The sequence below is a fragment of the Dipodomys merriami genome, unplaced genomic scaffold, assembly GCF_024711535.1.
Source record: "Dipodomys merriami isolate MVZ:Mamm:240054 unplaced genomic scaffold, mDipMer1.0.p SCAF_1, whole genome shotgun sequence".
Taxonomy (NCBI): Eukaryota; Metazoa; Chordata; class Mammalia; order Rodentia; family Heteromyidae; genus Dipodomys; species Dipodomys merriami.
In genome coordinates, this window is record NW_027202270.1 from 81894788 (window position 1) to 81914570 (window position 19783).

The following is a 19783-nucleotide window of genomic DNA, read 5'->3' on the forward strand; positions in this document are numbered from 1 at the left end:
TGGGGGCTGTGGGGGCGGGAGGGGTTCTTGTGTGTCCCCTGTGTCTGTAGACTGTCTCTTGGTGGTGTAGTCTCTGGTTTGCTTGTGGTGTTTTGTTGTTCTGTGGCTTGGTTGGTTTCTTAAATCAGTTTGTTTGAGCAGGCTGAAGGAAGCTCCTCCTCACCGGGGAGTTTATGTACCTCCTCTCAGGCTAGTTCGGTGGGAGGGTAGTATACTTTGCGTATCATAATAGAGTAAGGTGGCTGTTTCTTCTAGCTTGGAGTTGCTCTAAGGGTTGCTAGGTTGTAGGTTAGGCTGTGGCCTGTCAGCAATCAGTAGCTTTACCCTGATGGCCTAGCTCTGGAGACACTCAATCAGCCCAGCCTTGAGACAATATCAAGATTTATGTGTACCAAATTTCCAATTGCTCAAGGGCTGGAGTTGCTTCCTGTGCAGCAGCTGGGTACAGTAGTCTCTGGCTCTGTTTACCCACTAGGGAAAGTCTGCCCTGCCCAGGCAAAGCTGCCTCTGCTTGGGATGGGCAGCTCTCCCCTGGAGTGCATCTGAGCCCTGCTGCAGGTCAAATCACACTAGCTAGAGTTTTTCTTGGTGGCAGGGGATGGGATAACTTCTCATGGTTGCTCTGTGAGAAGGAGTGAGGATGTCTTGGGGTACTCATGCCTATCCCTTGTTTTCTTGGTCTTCCACATCCACAGTCTGCAACTGTCTGTGGTCAGCCCAGTGAAGATTTCTGCTTCTTGCCTGTTCTTGCTGGTGTTAGTAGAATTGGCTTTGGCACCTTTGTCCCAGGCTTTCTGTGTCAAATATGGAGGCTGCTGCTGGTGCCTCAAACAGGGGTTGCTCGAATCTGTGTCCTTAACTAAGCTGCCTGAATTTTTCCTCTGTGGCCAAACTCTCTGTACTATGACAATACAATTGGTGTGTGTGTTTATCTAGCTTTAGATTTTCCACTGGAATACTAATACCTGTTTCTATGGGAGAGCTTGCTTAGTCTCCAGCCTCTCCTCTGCTATCTTCCTCTCCTTCTTTTCTACTCTTAAATATATTTTCTTCTTTAGTTATTAAGTTAAAAGCCCAATCTATTTCTCTTAGCATTCTTCATTTTAAATATTTCGCAGGTATTCTACTCACTAAAATTAAGTTCTTTCCTTCCTTCCTTTTCTTCCTTGTTTGTCTCTTTGTGTCTTTCTTTCCTCTGTCTCTCACTTTCCTTTGTCTCTCTCTCCTTCTTTCTTCCCCTTTCTCCTTCCCTCCTCCCTCCTTTCTTCCTTCCTTCCTTGCTTCTTCCTTTCTTTCCTAATAATGGGTGCTAATCTCAGGGCCATGACTATTTCTATTATCCTTTTCACTGGAGGCCTGTGATCTACCACTTGAGTGGCCACTCAACTTCTGAATGCATGGGGGTTAATTAATCAAACTCTCAAAGACTTTTTTGCCAAAGTTGGCAAAAGATCTCAGTTTCCTATGTAGCTAGGCTTAGAAGTATGAGCAACTGGCACCCGAATGTATTTCTTAATGTCCAATCTATGTCTATATTCTCTGAATTTTTTTTACTATTTTTATGCTTCAAGCATTTTTGTATTCTTCTATTATTGATTATGATTATAATTTCAATGGGGTCAGTAATGAGTAACAATAATCTTTTCAAACATTAATTGATTTGTAATATCGAAAAGGAATAAGTTTCATGTCTAGTGTCTGATGGGTTTGTTGGTATTGCTGTTGTTTTTGTTGACAATCCTGATGCTTCAACTCAGGGCCCAGACACTGTCCCTGAGCTATGTGCCCAAGACTGGTGGTCTACTGCTGGATCGAAAACTCTACTTATGGCTTTTCTGGTAGTTAATTGGAGATAAGAGTCTCATGGACATTCTTGCTTGAGCAAGCTTCAAACCATGATCCTCAGATCTCAGTCCCTGGCACTCAGCTGTTGTCTGAAATTTTTGTTGTTACATATATGTCTAGTTAATCAAATTTGTTTATCATTATGTTGTAATAATAAATTTTATAAATGATTTATTTTTTTAATTTCTGAGAAAAATGTATGTTAAATTTTCCACTGCAATCCTATTTAATTTTTTTCTTTACTATGTTTCACAGTGATTATTTACTGCACAGTTTTATTAATTCCCTTTAAATTCTGAATTCTTTGACCTTTTTGGTAAATTAAAATTTTTGATTGTACCGACCCATTTAATGCTTTTGTTATTCATGATGATTTTTTTCAAACATTAAAATTGTACCTCCAAGACTGTGAATGTAGGTTAGTGGAAGAGCCTCTTTGCTTAGTGTATATGAGGATTGAGAGGCCAATGCTTAGCAAGGCAAAACAAAATAAAATATCAGTATATATACTTCTTTTAGTATATGTTTATATCATATAAAACTTTCTGTCTTGCAATTTTGTGGTTTTTTTCTATGTATTGGAATGTTAGGTTTATAAATACCAGTGACACATTAATTAAATAATTAAACTAGTACTTTGCTGAGCTGAAACTATTACATGGGTATTTGAGGAAATTAGAAGAGATAAACTTCAGCTAAAATAAGTCTTTTAATATCCAATTGCATATCAACATATCACATATTCTCTTAGTATTCAATGAGTAATAACACTGCACTAAAAAATGATAAATATTATCTAAAATGAAGCCCACAGCTATTCAGTAAGATTTACTGTTCCAATTGTGCTTTCTGCAGAATAATTGAACTGGAATTATCTTTGGTTGTAAATATGCTTTCACCACTGTTGTCAGGGTGTTATTTAAACCAGCCTCAGGCCCACACAGAGCTTTACAATCCCTTCCTTTACTCAGCACCATGCAGCTGGCCCTTCCTCTGTGAATCCCTTAGCACAATCCCCTCAGTAGGAAATATACTTCCTCCTCTACGAAGACCACTCTCGACATTTCTCACACTGAACTCTGTGTATTTTGGCCTAGTGAGGTATTTGGATTTTCTTTCCTTCTTTATATTTGGAACATTTATTTCCCTGATCTGGATCTCCTTTTCCTCTCAAAAAATAAACCACACTCTTTCTTGTCCCATTTATTTATTTATTTATTTATTTATTGGTCATGGAGCTTGAACTCAGGTGTAGATGTTGTTCTTGAGCTCTTTTGCTCAAGGCTAACACTCTAGCACTTTAAGCCATACCACCATTTCCAGTTTTCTGGTGGTTGATTGCGATAAGAGTCTCATAGACTTTCCTGCCTAGGCTGGCTTTCAACTGTGATCCTGAGATTTCAGACTCCTGAATATTACAGGCAAGCCATCAGTGCCTGGCTTGTCCCAAATTTTCATAAATTAGTTGTACATTTCAGTCCTTTTTCTTTTTATTTAATTATTATTGTTATTGTTATCATCATCACCTTTAAAGAGTTGAATAGAGGTTTCAATTTAAAAAAATCAGCTTTAACAAATCAGTAGGATACATCTTAAGCACTCACCCCTTTCATTGTTCTCTCCATTTTTTCCAACTCCACTCATATTCCAAGTTGCCAGTTACATTTTTGCATATGCATATTGAATATAATGACTGTATTCACTACCCTTTCTCTCTCCATCCCCTCGTTTTGACCTTTACATGCCTGCCAAGCAAAATAATGTCAGCTTCTTGGTATTGATTTTGTTAAAATATTTATTAGTTGTTCAAAGGAGTTAACATCCTCCCCTGAGTATGACTTACTTTAATCAATTTGTTTGTGTATATATATATACATGGGATCTTGTATATGTTTTTATATATGTTTATAATTTACATCTAACTTCCTCAAGAGAGAAATTATGTATCCTTTGTAAGTTTATTTTTTTTTAATTTTTCAGGTCTATCCATTTCCCTGCAAACACCATGATGTTATTTTTCCAATAGATGAATAAAATTCCGTTGAATATATTCAACATATTTTTGAGCCATTTGGCTATTTTAGAACATCTGTATTATTCTCATAACTTGCCTATTGTAAAAAATGCAGCAGTGAGTATGAATGTGCAAGTATCATTACTGTAACCTGACTTGTAATGTGCAAGAGAGGTATTGCTAGATCACACAATAGATTTATATTTGCTTTTTAAATAAATCTCTAAACATCCTTCCAAAGTGGTTGCACTAGTTTACAGTCCCACCAACACTGTAATATGGCACCTTTTTGCTACCTACCCATCAGCAAATTTATTTTTTGATGGCCTCTTGCTGATTTTATCTGAACTGGCCCCCAATTGAAATCTTTGCCTTTTCAGTTGATGGGATTATAGAGATGAAACATGTTGCTCTGTAGCAAGTGGCAGTTTCTTATCAAAGAATTGTATTATGTATCCTTATTATCAATCTAGATTGAATAGAGAAGAATAATTCAACTATAATGCTTGGTGTAGGTTTATTTATTTAGTTTCAAATAGCTAGCCAGTTTTTAACTTCCACTGGTTGACTAAATCATCCTTGATAATTTAACTCATATCTAAACACCAATTTCTCAAATATTGTTAGTATTTCTGGTGTAATCTTCCTTTGTGTTCTTATGCTAATTTTACAGTCTTTTTATTATGATTTATATTAATACCTTTTAGTATTGTAAAAGCAAGTTGCCACTCTATTTTTCTCTTTCAAGGTACTCTTGATTGGCTTCCCTCTCCTATTACCCTTTTATCCTCATTTTTGCAAATTTTCTTTTCTTCTTTTGTTTTCTGAAGGAAAAGAAATGTATTTCTTTCATGATTGCAGGCTAGAAGCCCAAGACCAAAATAGAGATTGAGTTGCTTTCTTCTGTATTGATCTTTCCTGCCTTGAAGATAGCAGGTCTCTTATTGCCTTTGCAAATGGTCATCTCTCTACATCCACTGGAATTTTTTAGTTAAAATTTTATTAAACATCTTTTATAATACTTTACCTAGAGACTTTAAATCTTCATAAATTTTAGTCTTTAATTACATCACATAGTATACATAGTATTTGATTCTTCCATTACTTATCTTCATAAAATTTCATAGTTTTCTTTATGTAGGTCAAATCACTTCCTGAAACATTTATTTCTAAGTATTTCTTGTTAATTTTTCTGCAAATTATATCTATTTCTTTGTTTTATTTTCTAATTGGTTTGTTAGAAAGTTTTTGATGATAGCATATTTAGTTTTTATTGGTATTTTAAATTGATAAATGTTGATATGACTGCTATGGACCTTTTTTATTGTGAAAATACCATACAGAGGAGTTACAATTACATGAGCAAGGTAATGAGTATATTTCTTATCAGGCATTGTTGCCTTCTCCTTTGTTTCCCCTTCCCATCCCTTCCCATCTCCGCTCCCCACCCCCACTCCAGGCCAAAGTCAGGTTCCATGGTTTCCCTTATTTGCAATAACCAGTATATGTATGAGACAAGCAGAAAAGGTCAGATAAGTTGATGTTAGGCGAAATGATAAGTATTCAAATACTTTTTCTTTCTTGCGATTGTTTCTAACATATTTATAAGATATTTCTTTGTTGCTTTGTATGTCCCTCCTCCATGGTATAATCCCTGCTTTCATTGTATTTGATGTTGGTATAATTTGTGGAGGGGAAGGGAAAAAACAAATCATCTAAATAGGGATACAGGTGGACCCATTGCAACAATGAGATGCACAAGTCCTTATGTCGAAAAATGAGCTTTGGACCATTTTATATGATCATTTTTAATCTTCGTTCTTTTAAACTTACTATAGCTAGTGGTTAAAGAAAACTTATAGCCAGGTGCTGGTGACTCAGGTCTGTAATTCTAGATACTTTAGAGGCTGAGATCTGAGGATTGCAGTTTGAAGCCAGTCTGGGCAGAAAAGTCTATGAGACTCTTATCTCTGATTAAACACCAGAAAACTGAAAGTAGCACTATGTCTCAAAGTGGTAGAGTGCTAGCCTTGAGTGAAAAAAGCACAAGAACACTGCTCAAGCCCTGAGTCCAAGCCCCATGAGCAAAGAAAAAACAAAAAACAAAAAAACAAACAAAAACAAAAACATAAAAAAGAAAACAAAATTTCAAGATAAATTTTTTTTCTGAAATATTTTCTTTAAAAATTAAATAACAAGAATTTGAACTATGGGAAAAATAGACAAACATTACTAGAAAACATAAAATAGCAAAAGGTAATTTTGTGATTCGGCTGAGAAATAAAAAGGTGTGCTAAGTTTGGAGATGAGAAAGGAAATTTAGACCTGAGGTTAGGAAAACTTCCACGGGCTGATAAAGCCTAAGACAGTACAATGAGGGAAAGGAAGCTATGCAAAATATATGAGCAGATATTGAAATCCCTTCATCTTTACTAACACAGGTAACTAGCCATCATTTATATTGTTACATACTTAAAACTGAATGGGCTTCTTTGAGTTTGATACCTCTTGAGTTATTTATAAGGCTTAAGATTTAGCTCTATATAATCTGAAGAACTCATCAAGGCTGAAATCATAAGAAGACTGACAAAATATGTCATTATATTAAGCAGATATTCAGAGTGAAATGGAATAACACAATGCAATAAAATTGCATTAACCCTAATCTGTTATAGAGTTGTTATCACAAATGAATTCATTGTGTTCCACAGGTGAAGTAGTTCAGAATAAATCATGCAGGTCAAGACTGAAAGGAAGAGCATCATGTTTCCCTTTCTTTTTTCTCTTTATTGTTATTTTGTCACTATATCCTTTTGTTTTCATTATATTCACAATATTATGAAACATTTACTGCATAACATGGGACCATATGAGTCCTGAAAAAAATAGCATTGCAAACCACCCTCTGCTTCTCAAAGTCTTTCTGTTCAGTAACTTGGTTTCTACCTCCATATTTTGTAATATGGAAAATCTCAAAAGCCATTTCTGTATTATGGGCCTATTACAAATTATAAAGGTTCACATTTTAAAAGTAATGCTATAATGCCTGGTAAGTGGAAAATTTAAAACAACTGTAATGCATGGGAAAATCCTGTCACTAGGAAATCTTTAACATTTTGGCCTAATGGAATCAGAGCATCCAACAATAGGTATTGATTGTGTTTTCATCTGTATCAAGTGACAAAATGCTTCAGATTGGCTACGTGTCAATAAGGTGAACTTCAATTTTATAATATACCTGATCAGTTATTTTGAAAATTAGGTCATCTTTACATGGAACCAATATTGGATATTTACCTTTTTTCAGCATGCATTTTCCAAAACCTTTTCACATTTTACACTTGCATTCATTGAATTAGTATAAAATGGTTGGGAGGGAGATGAACAATTAAAATTTAATTTATTCTAATTTCAGCTAGTGTTGATTTCCTTTTAAAAATGGAACTTACTTCTCTGAAATAAATCAAATTAGAACAGCATTTTGGATTTGATTTTCAAATGCTACCAAAAGATTTTTTTTTGGTCGGTCATGGGGCTTCAACTCTGTTCTTGGGCAGTGTCCCTATGCTCTTCAGCTCAAGGTGAGCACTCTACCACTTGAGCCACAGCACCACTTCCGGTTTTCTAGTGGTTTATTGGAACTAGGAGCATCATGGACTTCCCTGCCCAGGCTGGCTTTGAACCACGATCCTCAGATCTCAGCCTTCTGAGTAGCTAGGATTACAGGCGTGAGCCCGCGGCACCTGGCCCAAAAGAACTTTATTTCACAGCTTTCACTAATATTAAGGCTTAGAAGGTATTTAGCTTCATTACGTCCCTAATTTGCAAATTTAAACCAATAATAAAGCACAATATCTTATGCAAGAGCTGAGATTTACTTCTCTACCAGCCCTTCAGCCTTGGGGAAGGTAAATTCAGTATCCAACATCTGTATTCTAATACAGTTGTTTTGGGAGAGGGTTTTTGATTAGTTTCCTTTCTTTTTGTCTGTCAGTCTGTCAGTCTGTTTTCTGTCAGTGGAGCCATGCTCAGAAATTTTGAAAGGATCATAGATATACTAGATATTACAAATAAGGGAAACCATGGGACCTATGTTTCTTTGGGCCTGGCTTACTTCACTTAATATAATTTTTTCCAAGTTTTTCCATTTCCTAACAAATGGGGCAATGTCATTCTTTCTGATGGAGGCATAGAATTCCATTGTGTATATATACCACATTTTCTTGATCCATTCATCTACTGAGGGGCATCTGGGTTGGTTCCATATCTTAGCTATGGTAAATAATGCTTGCAATAAACATAGTTGTGCTGGTAGCTTTAGTGTGGTCTTGTTTGTAAACATTTGGGTAAATGCCCAAAAGTGGGATTGCTGGGTCATAGGGGAGTTCTATGTGAAGTCTTTTGAGGAACCTCCATACTGCTTTCGTGATGTCAGGAAAATGAACCCTTAGATATGTATTTTAATGTTTTTTTTTCTTTTATGCATGTGTTTCTAACACATTTATAAGATTATCTCTTTGTTGCTTTGTATGTCCCTCCCCCACAGTATAACCCCTGCTTTCACTATATTTGATGTCAGTATAACTTGTGGAGGAGATGGGGAAAAACCAGTTGTTTAAGGATACAGGTGGACCTGTTGCAACAATGAGAAGTACAAGTTGTCATGTCCAAAACGAGCTTTACAACGTCGGTGCAGGAAGGGGGGGAGGGGGGGGAAGGAGAAGGATTGGGATTGGGATTGGGATTGGTGGGGAGGGGGGAGGCTGGGAAGGGATGTGAAGGGTAAACAAAGGAGGAGGCTGCAATGCTTGGTAAGAAATGTATGCATTATCCTGCCCATGTAATTGTAATTCCTCTGTACAGTATGTTCACAAATAAAATAAAATTAGATTAAAAAAATAAGAAATTTTGAAAGGCTCTACAAAGATATGTTGGATAGCTATCTGTATAACATTATGCTGCAAGAACTTGTTTTACAAAATGTAGAATAGCATCAGAGGAGATTTTGTTAAAAATGGAAAATTTTAGCCTGCCATGGTAGTATATGCTTATAATTGTAGCACAGAGGAGGCTGGTACATGAGTTCAAACATACCTTTTTCTACATAGTGAGATCCTGTCTTAAAAAGTAAAATCCTGCTTCCCATCCAGAATGATTATTTTAGCAGGTTCCTAAGTGAGATTTTTATTGTATATGTCTAAGGTCTGAAATACAAATAGCAATGCATATCAGTAATAGCTAGTTACTGTAGTGAAACAGGTCCATGTTTGTACCATTTCATGTAATTACTCTTATAATTTTCTTTTGTGCAAGGGGCACATATAATCTACTAATTTGGAAGGAGCCTCACCTTCAGTACACTTCGTTTTATCCATAAGCTTTATGTTGTTCCTTACATCTCTAGTTGGTCTTCCTATATATTTGGTGCTTTGTTCTTTAAGTTCTCAGCCCACTGTCCCACTACTTACTATCTATCTGTCTGTCTGTCTGTCTGTCTGTCTGTCTGTCTGTCTGTCTGTCTGTCTGTCTGTCTGTCTCTCTCTATCTCTCTATCTATCTATCTATCTATCTATATATATATATATCTGTAATCTAATTTTTCATTTAGATTCCATATTATAAGAGGAAATTCTTTGATATTTTATTTTATGTGTCTGGTTTATTTTACTTTTTGCTTAGAATGATCTTCTTCAACTGTATCCATATTTTTGTGAACATCAGAACATCAGAATCTCTTTTCTTCTTAAGGATAAACAGTATTTCATTGCCACTCTGAACAATAAATTTTTTTACATAGTTATTTCATTGTATGGTTTATCTGTCTTTAATTTGTATGGTTACCTTCATATTCTTCCCTTAATTGCTGTACCAATCTACATTTCCACCCAAACATACAAGGGCTTTTTTTGGGGGTCAATAATATGGCTAAGATTGTCTCTTTTAGTAATTTTCCTAACAGACATTATGGAGCAATTTATAGTAAATTTTATTGTCATCTTCTTAACCATAAATGACATAAAAATATTTATGTCATTGAATTTTAGGCCCAATTTCTTTCTTTCTCTCTCTCTCTTTCTCTCTCTCTCTTTCTCCTTCCTTTCTTTCTTCCTTCTTTCCTTCCTTCCTTCCTTCTTTCCTTCCTTCCTTCCTTTTCTTTTTTTTCTTTCTCAAAGCTGGCCCTCTGCTACATAATCCACAGCTTCACATAGAGCTTTCTGGTTGTTAATTGGAGATAAGAGTTTCATGGATTTTCCTGTGCAGGCTGCCTTCCAGCCATGATCCTTACATTTCAGATTCCTGAGTAGCTAGGATTACAGGTGTGAGTCACCAGTGGCTGGTTTGCCCCCCTCCCTTTTGTCACTTGTGGTGCTTGATCTCTGGGACTAGGCACTGTTCCTGAGCTCTTCAGCTCAAGGAGACCAGTCTATCACTTGAGCCAAAATAGCTTCTGGTTTTCTGGTGGTTAATTGAAGATAAGAGTCTCATAGACTTTCCTGCTTGAACTGGCTTTGAACTGTGATCCTCAGCCGTAAGCCATGGGCACCTGGCTGACATCTTTTTAAATTCAATTGTATTTCTTTTGTAATTGAGTTTTATCATTTTTTTCTACAAACTTTGAATATTAACCACGTACCAGATACAGATTTTGCAGTAATTTTCCTAATCCATTCACTAGTGTTTCACTTACTGATTGTTCTATCTTGCTGTGGAAAGAAGCTTTATACAGGAGTGTGATGGATCAATCCATTTTGGCCCTTGTAGCCAGCGTTTTCAGATGATATGTAGGACTCCATTGCCAAGATCAGTGTCCAAAATAATTCCCCTGTGTTCTCTTGCAGGTATCTTATAGTTCCAGGTCTGCCATATAGGTTTGTAGTCCTTTGGGGGCCATTTACATGTGTTGATAAGGTCTAATTTCATTGTTCTATATATGGTATTCTGTGTATGGAAATATATGTTCACTGGCACTAGTTAGGAAAACTTTCCCATTGTGTCATTTTGGTGCTCTTGTTAAAAATGCGTTGACTGCGTATGTGTGGATTTATTTCTGAGCTCTCTTTTCTCTTCCACTGATAAATATATCTGCTTTTATTCAGGTGACTGTTTCCATTTAGAAGCATTGTTGTAGTATCTACCCCTCTTTTGCAAGGCATATTGTTTGTTCTTGTAGATAATAAGGTTATGGAAAACTTGAAACTGAAGTCAAATGCCAATTTAGATTAGATTAGAATATTCAAATATGATATACCCTCCAATGGACTGGAGGTGTCATAGGCAAATTTTGTTTTCATGATTGTCTAGCTGTTCTCTCAAGCCATTCAGGTTATACAAGTATGCAGACAGTAAGCAGTTTTAGGGCCGCACATCATGACATGAGGATGATCAAAGTTACATGCATTTGTGAAGCTATGTGATGTATTCCTCACTGTGAGAAAAGGTCTTGCTTATGGGAAGCATTAGTAACTTTCTGCCTCTACATCCTGTGAGGGCTTTTCTTCATTTTTGTCTTAAAGGCTATTTTGCATTTTTTTTTGGTTTTTATGACTCAGCTTATCCTTTATACTTTCCTTAGATATTGGGATGCATTTATGGCGACTATTTTCAAATTGTTCTTGCCTGAGACTTTTTTTGTCTTTTTCAGTGAGATTGAGCAAAGGTATCTGTGATAGTGTAAAACTATAAGCAATAGGTTTCTACATTCCTGATTATTGAAGAAGCTTCCCTCAATCCTCTGAGCACTGGCTAAGTATACTGGTGCCAGCATGTTATACTTACCTTGTCATCTCAGTAATGTGGGACTGATTTAATGACTTTCATGTACTAATTTTTAAAAGATGCTGCAAATATAAATAATGAAGTCATTTTTACTACTTGTTTCAAAACTTAAGTGACAGCTGGGCACCAGTGGTTCATGTTTGTAATCCGAGCCATCCAGGTGCCTGAGATCCGAGTTTAGTGGTAGAAATCCAGCCAAGGAAGGGAGGTCTGTGAGATTCTTGTCTCTAATTAATCACCAAAAAGCTAAAAGTGGAGCTGTGATTCAAGTGGTAGAGCCCTAGCCTTAAGTTAAAAAAAATAAAAAGTGAACAACAAAAACAACAGTTAAGTGACAATGACAAAGCACTATGAAATGATGTTATATTTGAATCATTTGAAAATCTTTTTTTTTTTTTGTCAATCATGGGGCATGAACTCTGGGTCTGATCGCTGTCCCTCAGCTCTACCACTTTAGCTACAGCACCACTTCCAGTTTTTCTGGTGGTTTATTGGATTATCACGGACTTTCCTGCCTGGGCTGGCTTTGAACTGTGATCCTCAGATCTCAGCCTCCTGAGTAGCTAGGATTATAGGCATGAGCCACTGACGCCCAGCCTGAAAATCTTTTAGAAGTAGACCTTGTCATGAACCAATTGCATCAGAATTTTGAAGTTAAGTACTGAATGTAACTATTTTTCAATACTCTCAAACTGTTGATGCCCAACAACATAAAACAAAATAAGCAGAACCCACTAAAACTTAATTTCTAAAATATATAACAGTAGATTAGTCCCTTATTCAAACATTAGGTAAACAATTTAAAAATTCTTCCAGAATTTTTGGATTGCAAACAAATCTCAACAACTTGACTTTGGTGTTTAATAATTCATGATTTTCTTAGTTCAAAAATATATCGATGGTGTTTAAAAAGTAAATTTGAATAATAACTCATATAGCCAGTATTAGTTTTCATTATAGCTCATGTCTTTTAATGTTTGTGTGAACAAGAAATAGAAAATATTTTCCCCTATTATTTATGTGTTTTTATATAGGACTTCTTGAAGGAAAAAAATCACATTAATAAGAAAGAGAAAAAACCTCAGTAATTTAGTAACATGTATTATCTCCCTTAAAATGAAAGTTAATATTGAAAAATGACAGATCTTCTAAATAGATCTGAGCTGTCCTACACGTCAGGCTTAAAATCATCTTCTCTAAATCAAAGGAATAATAGGATGGAAAAAGCCCCAAGTAGGATAACTATCAGGAAATTCACTATAAAATAGAGGTGAAGTTTATTATGCAGACTTAAGTCAATGCCCTCTCACTGATGAGTCTCTAGTGATCTAATCAACCTCTTTACAAACTCAGTTTTCCTTTATAATATCTCTTAAAAGTGAGCCCTAGATATCTCAAATTATTTCAAGAACAGCTTCTTCATCTGGAGTTCTCAAAACAATAAGGTCCAAAACAATTCTTATGCTATAGAAATATATTTGGGGTCATAGATTCTCATCTCTTACAGTCATATTTTGGGATGAGATATCTATCTCCTTACATCCATCAAAAACTGAAAGAAGCAGGGTGCCATGTAATCCTAGCTAGTCAAGAGATCTCAGGATAGTAGTTCAAAGCCAGCCAGGGCAGGAAAGTCTGTGTGACTCTTATCTCAAGTTAACCATCAGAAAACTGGAAGTGGTGCTGTGGCTTAAGTGGTAGAGTACTCTCCTTGAGCTGAAGAGCTCAGCACCCAGACTCAAAGTTCAAGCACCAAGACTGACAAAAAACAAAAACAAACAAACAAACAAAAACCCTGAAAGTTGATTTTGCATTTGTGATCATATTTTTAAACTGGTTTTCTTCCTTAACCCAGTTTTATGCAACTATCAGTACTATTTCAATTATATATATATATATATATATATATATATATATATGTACACATGTATATATATATATATATTATATATGCATTGAATTTTCTTAAAATGATATATGGTTTAATGAAAGCTTTATTTCCCTAGCTTCAGATTATTTTGAATAGTTCTCTGATAAATAGTATGAAGTCATGGAGCAAATATTTGTTATTTGTTTTTATGTAATTAACTTTATGTTTTTCCTGAGGTTTTTCAGAGAACCTATAAGTTAAACTTGTAATTTGAATAACTGTTCCTATCTGCACAAATTTTGGTGTGTACACTATCAACCAGTGATATGAAATCAAAACTATTTCCAAGAATAATGGAGATAATGGTATTTCTGTGTTATTTATTTATTCACTTATTCTTTGATCTGGCCAGGGTTATGGTGGCTATATTGCATCAATGATCTTAAAATCAGATGAAAAGCTTTTTAAATGTGGATCCGTGGTAGCACCCATCACAGACATGAAGTTGTATGGTGAGTATATCTTGCCGACTGATCTAATCACATATATTGATTTGTAGAAAAGAATATCCCAAACCAGAAAAGCTCAATTTAGTTCATTTATCATGTCTTATTAAAGTCTGTTTGAGTTGTTTATCACATCTGTGATTCAATTGATTTAATTGTAGCATGACAATTAAGTTTGAAATATTGAAAGAAATAATGGATTTGGCTATATCTTTTGGTTTATTCTTAACTTTCTGTTTTTTGGGTCACAGCCTCTGCTTTCTCTGAAAGATATCTTGGCATGCCATCTAAGGAAGAAAGCACTTACCAGGTAACTAACTTACAAGCAGCAAAAAGCATTGTTTTGTCTAAAACTAAGCTCAAATTGTTTTTTATGTAAAAAATTTAAATATAGATATCTATGCTTTGTTTTGTAGGCATCCAGTGTGCTCCATAATATTCATGGTTTAAAAGAAGAGAATATATTAATAATTCATGGGACTGCTGACAGTGAGTATTATCTTTGCTGCTACTGCTGATTGAGACCTGACCATTTAGGATGGTATTCAGCTTGGGACTACTTTCCAGGAGCCTTGTAAATAAATCTGCAGAAGAAGAGAGCAGGAAGTAGCTCAGCCACATGACAAGAAGTAGAAAGAAGAAATTCAAGGCTAAGAGACAAGGAGACCACAGCCTCACATGGCACAAATGCAGAAACTTTCTATGATGAGAGGAATGTCCTGTCTGTGCTGGGGAACATAGTAGCCACTGGCTATTTACAACCATTTTGTAATTTGTGTTTAACAAGACCAAAGCATATATTATTTACTTTAAAAAAAAACATAATTCTAAGCCAGGCACCGGTGGCTCATGCCTGTAATCCTAGCTACTCAGGAGGCTGAGATCTGAGGATCACGGTTCAAAGCCAGCCCAGGCAGAAAAGTCCACGAGACTCTTACCGCCAATAAACTACTAGAAAACCAGAAGTGGCGCTGTGGCTCAAGCAGTAGAGCGCTCGCCTTAAGCTGAAGAGCGCAGGGACAGTGACCTAGCTCAGAGTTCAAGCACCATGACTGACATAATAATAATAATAATAATAATAATAATAATAATAATAATAATAAAATAGCCAAATGTGTGTAATGACCATGTCTACAGTATTATTCAGCACACCTCAAAAGAATATATGATAAAATGTGCGCACACCAGATGAAAGATGTAGAGATCCCTCACTTCAATGAGGTCATTCACTTCAATGAACAACAAAGATGCTCCTAAAAGGAATCTGTAATGCCTCTCATTGTTTTCATCCCCTTAAACATGGAGAACAACGGGGCCAAGTAATATATCTAGTTACATGGAGTTGTTGTCATGGGGCCTGAACTTTCGGCCTGGGCGCTGTCCCTCAGCTCTTCAGCTCAAGGCTAGCTCTCTACCACTTGAGCCACAACGCCACTTCCGGCTTTTTCTGTTTAAGTGGTGCTGAGGAATCGAACCCAGGGCCTCAGGCATGCAAGGCAAGTGCTCTCCACTGAGCCACCTTCCCAGCCCCATGGAGTTGTTTATAGTCACATGAAGCATTCAGGGCTCAAAGAATGTATATCTTTATCACCTTTTGTGATACTTTAAACAGAAGGCTGAGTAGCTTTAGCTCAATTCACTATTGACAAAAATCCATTTTAAAGAAAGAAACATCCATCTGAGGATTCCTAGAAACTGAATGGAGAGAGTCCAAAGCCTTAAATTAGTCTCCTAAATCTTGAACTATTTTGCTGGTCCAGCCTGCTCTGCTTCTGTATTTTTAGTCAACAGAGAAAAATCACTGAAGAGTGCTTTATAAAAGCAAAAACTTTTCAAACATGTCAAGCTATGATTAAAACAAAGTGTAGGTCAATGTGTGTGTGTGTGTGTGTGTGTGTGTGTGTGTGTGTGTGTGTGTGTGTGTGTGTGTGTGTGTGTGTGTGTACAGGTGTTTGCAATAAAATGCCAAGGGACAGATATCTCATTGAATTCCCTATCATTTATATATCTAATCTCTCTCAAAGAGGTATTCTCCTACAATTCTTCTGCTAAGTGAAAAAGGCTTACATTAATAAAAATATATTATCCGTTTAAAAAGTGTGATAGATATGTTATAATGCAAATGAGACTTTATCAATATGGCTTATCACCCAAAATCCATCACCACCCTCACCATCAATGAAATATTAGATAACCCAAAAGAGGAAGACTTTAGGAGGTATTTGAATAATACTCCACAGAACTTATGAAGGTCAAAAAAATCAAACTCACATAGATCAGAGGAGATTCAGAAACACAATCCATATATATGAGGTGCTATTCTGGATGGGACCCTGCCAAAAAATGAAAACAAAAACAAGGAAAAGACTGTACACTGGTGGCTCATACTTGTAATTCTAGCTACTCAGGAGGCTGAGATCTGAGTATTAGGGTTCTTCAAAACCAGCCTGGGCAGAAAAGTCCATGAGACTCTTATCTCCAATAAACCACCAGAAAACTGGAAGTGGTGCTATGGCTCAAGTGGTAGAGCACTAGCCTTTAGCTGTAGAGCAAGGGACCACGCCCAGGCACAGAGTTCAAGCCCCATGACTGACAAAACAACAACAGCAACAAGAACAACAACAAAAACACAAGGAAAATAATAATGGACATTTAGTTAATAGTAGAGATTGATATTGGCTTCTTTATGTGACAGATGATATCCCCAAATAATGTAAGACCTACAAGTAACTGGGACCTACAGGTACTGTTTGTATTCTCTTGGAATCTGAAACTGTTACAAAATTAAAGTCTATCCATAAAAAGAAAGGTGTGATACAATGCTTAGATTTCATGAATGCAAGAGAATATGATACTTTTGAAGGAAAAGTGAATTTTGCTTTAGGGTATTAAGACATTACATATATGTCAATACACTCATGATGCTTTATTTCAGCAAAAGTATAGTATACTAGGTGTTACTACTTTCATATTTTATTGATTAGAAAAATAAATACTAAAAGAAGCATACAACTGTTAGTAGAAGGAGGTTTCAGTTAACTGAGGTTCTTATTCAAATACTGAAGTGTTGGTCATGTGATTACATTGTGTTCTAATTTATTTTGTCTCTAGCTAGCTTGCTAGCATGTTTCAGTACTATTTTAAATTCCTTTATTCACACATGCTTGCATTATGGTAATTCATGTTGTTCCTATAAGAGTTCAGACTCATTCAGTTCCAGTCTTGCTACTCACCTATCTGAGAAAATACAGAGATTCAGGACTGTTTACCTGGGAAGAATCAGACCTGAATGAGAACACACATCCAACACTTAGGGCCTGGTAGTCTACAGGTGATGAACCAAGGACATTAAAATACTACTATAATATTACCTAGAAAAATTACTATCAGTTTACTCAGAGAGTTAGGCTTTAACATTGCTACTAAATCCCAAGGATTTAGTAGACTTCAATAGAACATTAGCAGAAAACATAATCCAATTGAGAAATTCACCTATACAATTGTCTTTGAGATGTGTTCATACAGAAGTATTAATGCAGTTCTTTTTCTATTTTTTCTTATGAAAACAATAGGTGAGTTACCTAAGGAGTTAATTTACCTGAGTAGTCTCTCATATCAATTCACATTGATAGAAGCTTATATCAACTAAGAAGTTTATATTTATTTAAGTTTTCATAGTGATTTTTCTCATTAAGTTTATTAGGAGACTCTTGAAAAAATCTTGGGCTTATTTAAAATAAGGTTAAATACTTATTTGGAATTGTTATGGTCTGCTATGTAGTAGGATGTTTTGACAACATAGAACTTGAACATTGAAGAGTTTTAAACTATTTATAAATTTTCCATAGTTATATAAAACAAATATAAATTGTTACTTTGGAAACTACTTGAAGATGGACATAGCACCAAGAGGAATAGCCAATTCTCACACCAGCAAACAATAGCACAGACATATCACTGGCTGGCCAAAAATTTCATAATTACTTCAGTCAACACCATTCTTTGTATTTGCATGTGTTCATGCAGAAGGAAGGTAGAAGCAAAAGGGAGTAACCAGTATACTCTACACTCAATACGTAGCCCTCAACTGATGGAGAAATTCTGTTCTAATATAAAATTGTAAAGCAAATTGTATCTGAGAGTAAATCCTAGTAATCAAAAAAGATTAGAAGGCTGTTTTGATATATTAATACTAATATATATTTACTATGTTGAAATATCTATAAAGTATGAAATGGGTGAATAATTTGAAAGAAGAATAAAAATATATCTAAGTAGCATCCCTCTACAGTAAGTAAACCTTAGTCACAGTGGTTTAACTTATATAATGAGATGTAAAAGTAATATTATGTCTAATAGATTTTTTTTGTTAAAATCAAGTATTAGTCTTAGAAGTATAGCATGAAGGTAACATACTCATTATCCTTGAAAAAATAACTAAATAAAACTGATTCTAATAAAATTATTTCAAATATCATAATTTAATTTCTTACAGCAAAAGTTCATTTTCAGCACTCAGCAGAATTAATCAAGCATCTAATAAAAGCTGGGGTGAATTATACTATGCAGGTGAGTCACGTTTTCAGATGAATGTTGTATTTGCTCTGACACAAACACCTGAGATAATCGACTAATAAAAGGAAAGAGTTGAACTTGGCTCACAGTTATGGAGGTTCTATCCCATGTGATCTTAGACTTGAAGCAAGGCAGCACATTATGATGGGAAAATGGGGGATATTACAATAGCCCCATCACAAACCAGGGAGCCCCCAAAGGGAAGAAGTTGCTGGAAATACCATTGATGACCTAAAAAACTCCTACTAGGTCCCACTCTTGGAAGTTCCCCTGACTCCCAAAAGAAAGAGAAACTTTGAGTACCAAGTCTTTTAATCAGAGGCTTAAACAAGAGATTCAAGGCCCAAACTATTCCAAAGATATTTTTAACATTTTGTGTGAGTTTATTGTTTTTCTCTTTATTGCAGAATTATTCCTTCTTGCTTTTTCTTTTCTTTCCTACTAGTGCCACAAAAAACACAGCTTCTTTTATTATTCCAATTTCACTGTTGTTTTCTAATATGATTTTTAGGGAACAAAGATTGTATGTTTTGCCCTAATTGCACCAAGAGTGTGTATCAGAACATGCTTTATCACAACATGCTTTATAAGTGGATTTCATTAACCATTTTAAAAAGGTCTCCTTTTTCTTTAGCCTTCTATTGTTACAATTATTGAGTTTTTCTAAAGTAATTTTCTGTTTCTTTTATGTCCCTTTTATCTTTTCTCTACTTTCCAACAGTCTTTCAATGAAAAATAGGAGGGAAACAAGTATCTGGAAGAACTATTACAAGAAAAAATGATAATATATCACACTACCATTTAAATTATGTCTTCATACATTTAACAAATATTTGTCAAAGACCTAGAGTATGGTATTGTATATGCTAGTTGTAAACAGGACCTTTTTAATGCTATCAGGAAACTTTCAGCTTGATGGAATCATAGAAAAATAATACTTTTAATTTCTCAACATTGAATGAATTCAGTCACTTTCTCATTGCTGAGGCAAAATATCTGAGGCAGTCTATTGAACAATGGAATTATCTACTTTATTCTATGGGTTCAGAATTTCTAGTCCAGGGCAGTTTGGTCCCAATGCTTCAAGATTGTTGTGGCAAAGTGTATGGCCTTTTAATTTCATGCTGGCTTGGAAACAAAGGAAAGACAAAGCTAGAATGAAAATATTCTCTTAAACAGGCACGTCCTCATGATTTG

The 19783-nt window shown here is 35.4% G+C and overlaps 1 protein-coding gene across 3 annotated transcripts in view; it reads left to right on the forward strand.

Moving 5' to 3' along the window:
- Positions 1-19783, forward strand: part of Dpp10 (dipeptidyl peptidase like 10) — a 1479312-nt gene that overhangs the window by 1450261 nt on the left and 9268 nt on the right. For all 3 annotated transcript variants that reach the window (XM_070024402.1, XM_070024396.1, XM_070024410.1), the window contains exons 22-25: positions 13918-14017; positions 14263-14321; positions 14428-14500; positions 18507-18580. In XM_070024402.1, coding sequence (XP_069880503.1) covers positions 13918-14017; positions 14263-14321; positions 14428-14500; positions 18507-18580 — 306 coding nt within the window. The remainder of the gene's footprint in view (positions 1-13917; positions 14018-14262; positions 14322-14427; positions 14501-18506; positions 18581-19783) is intronic.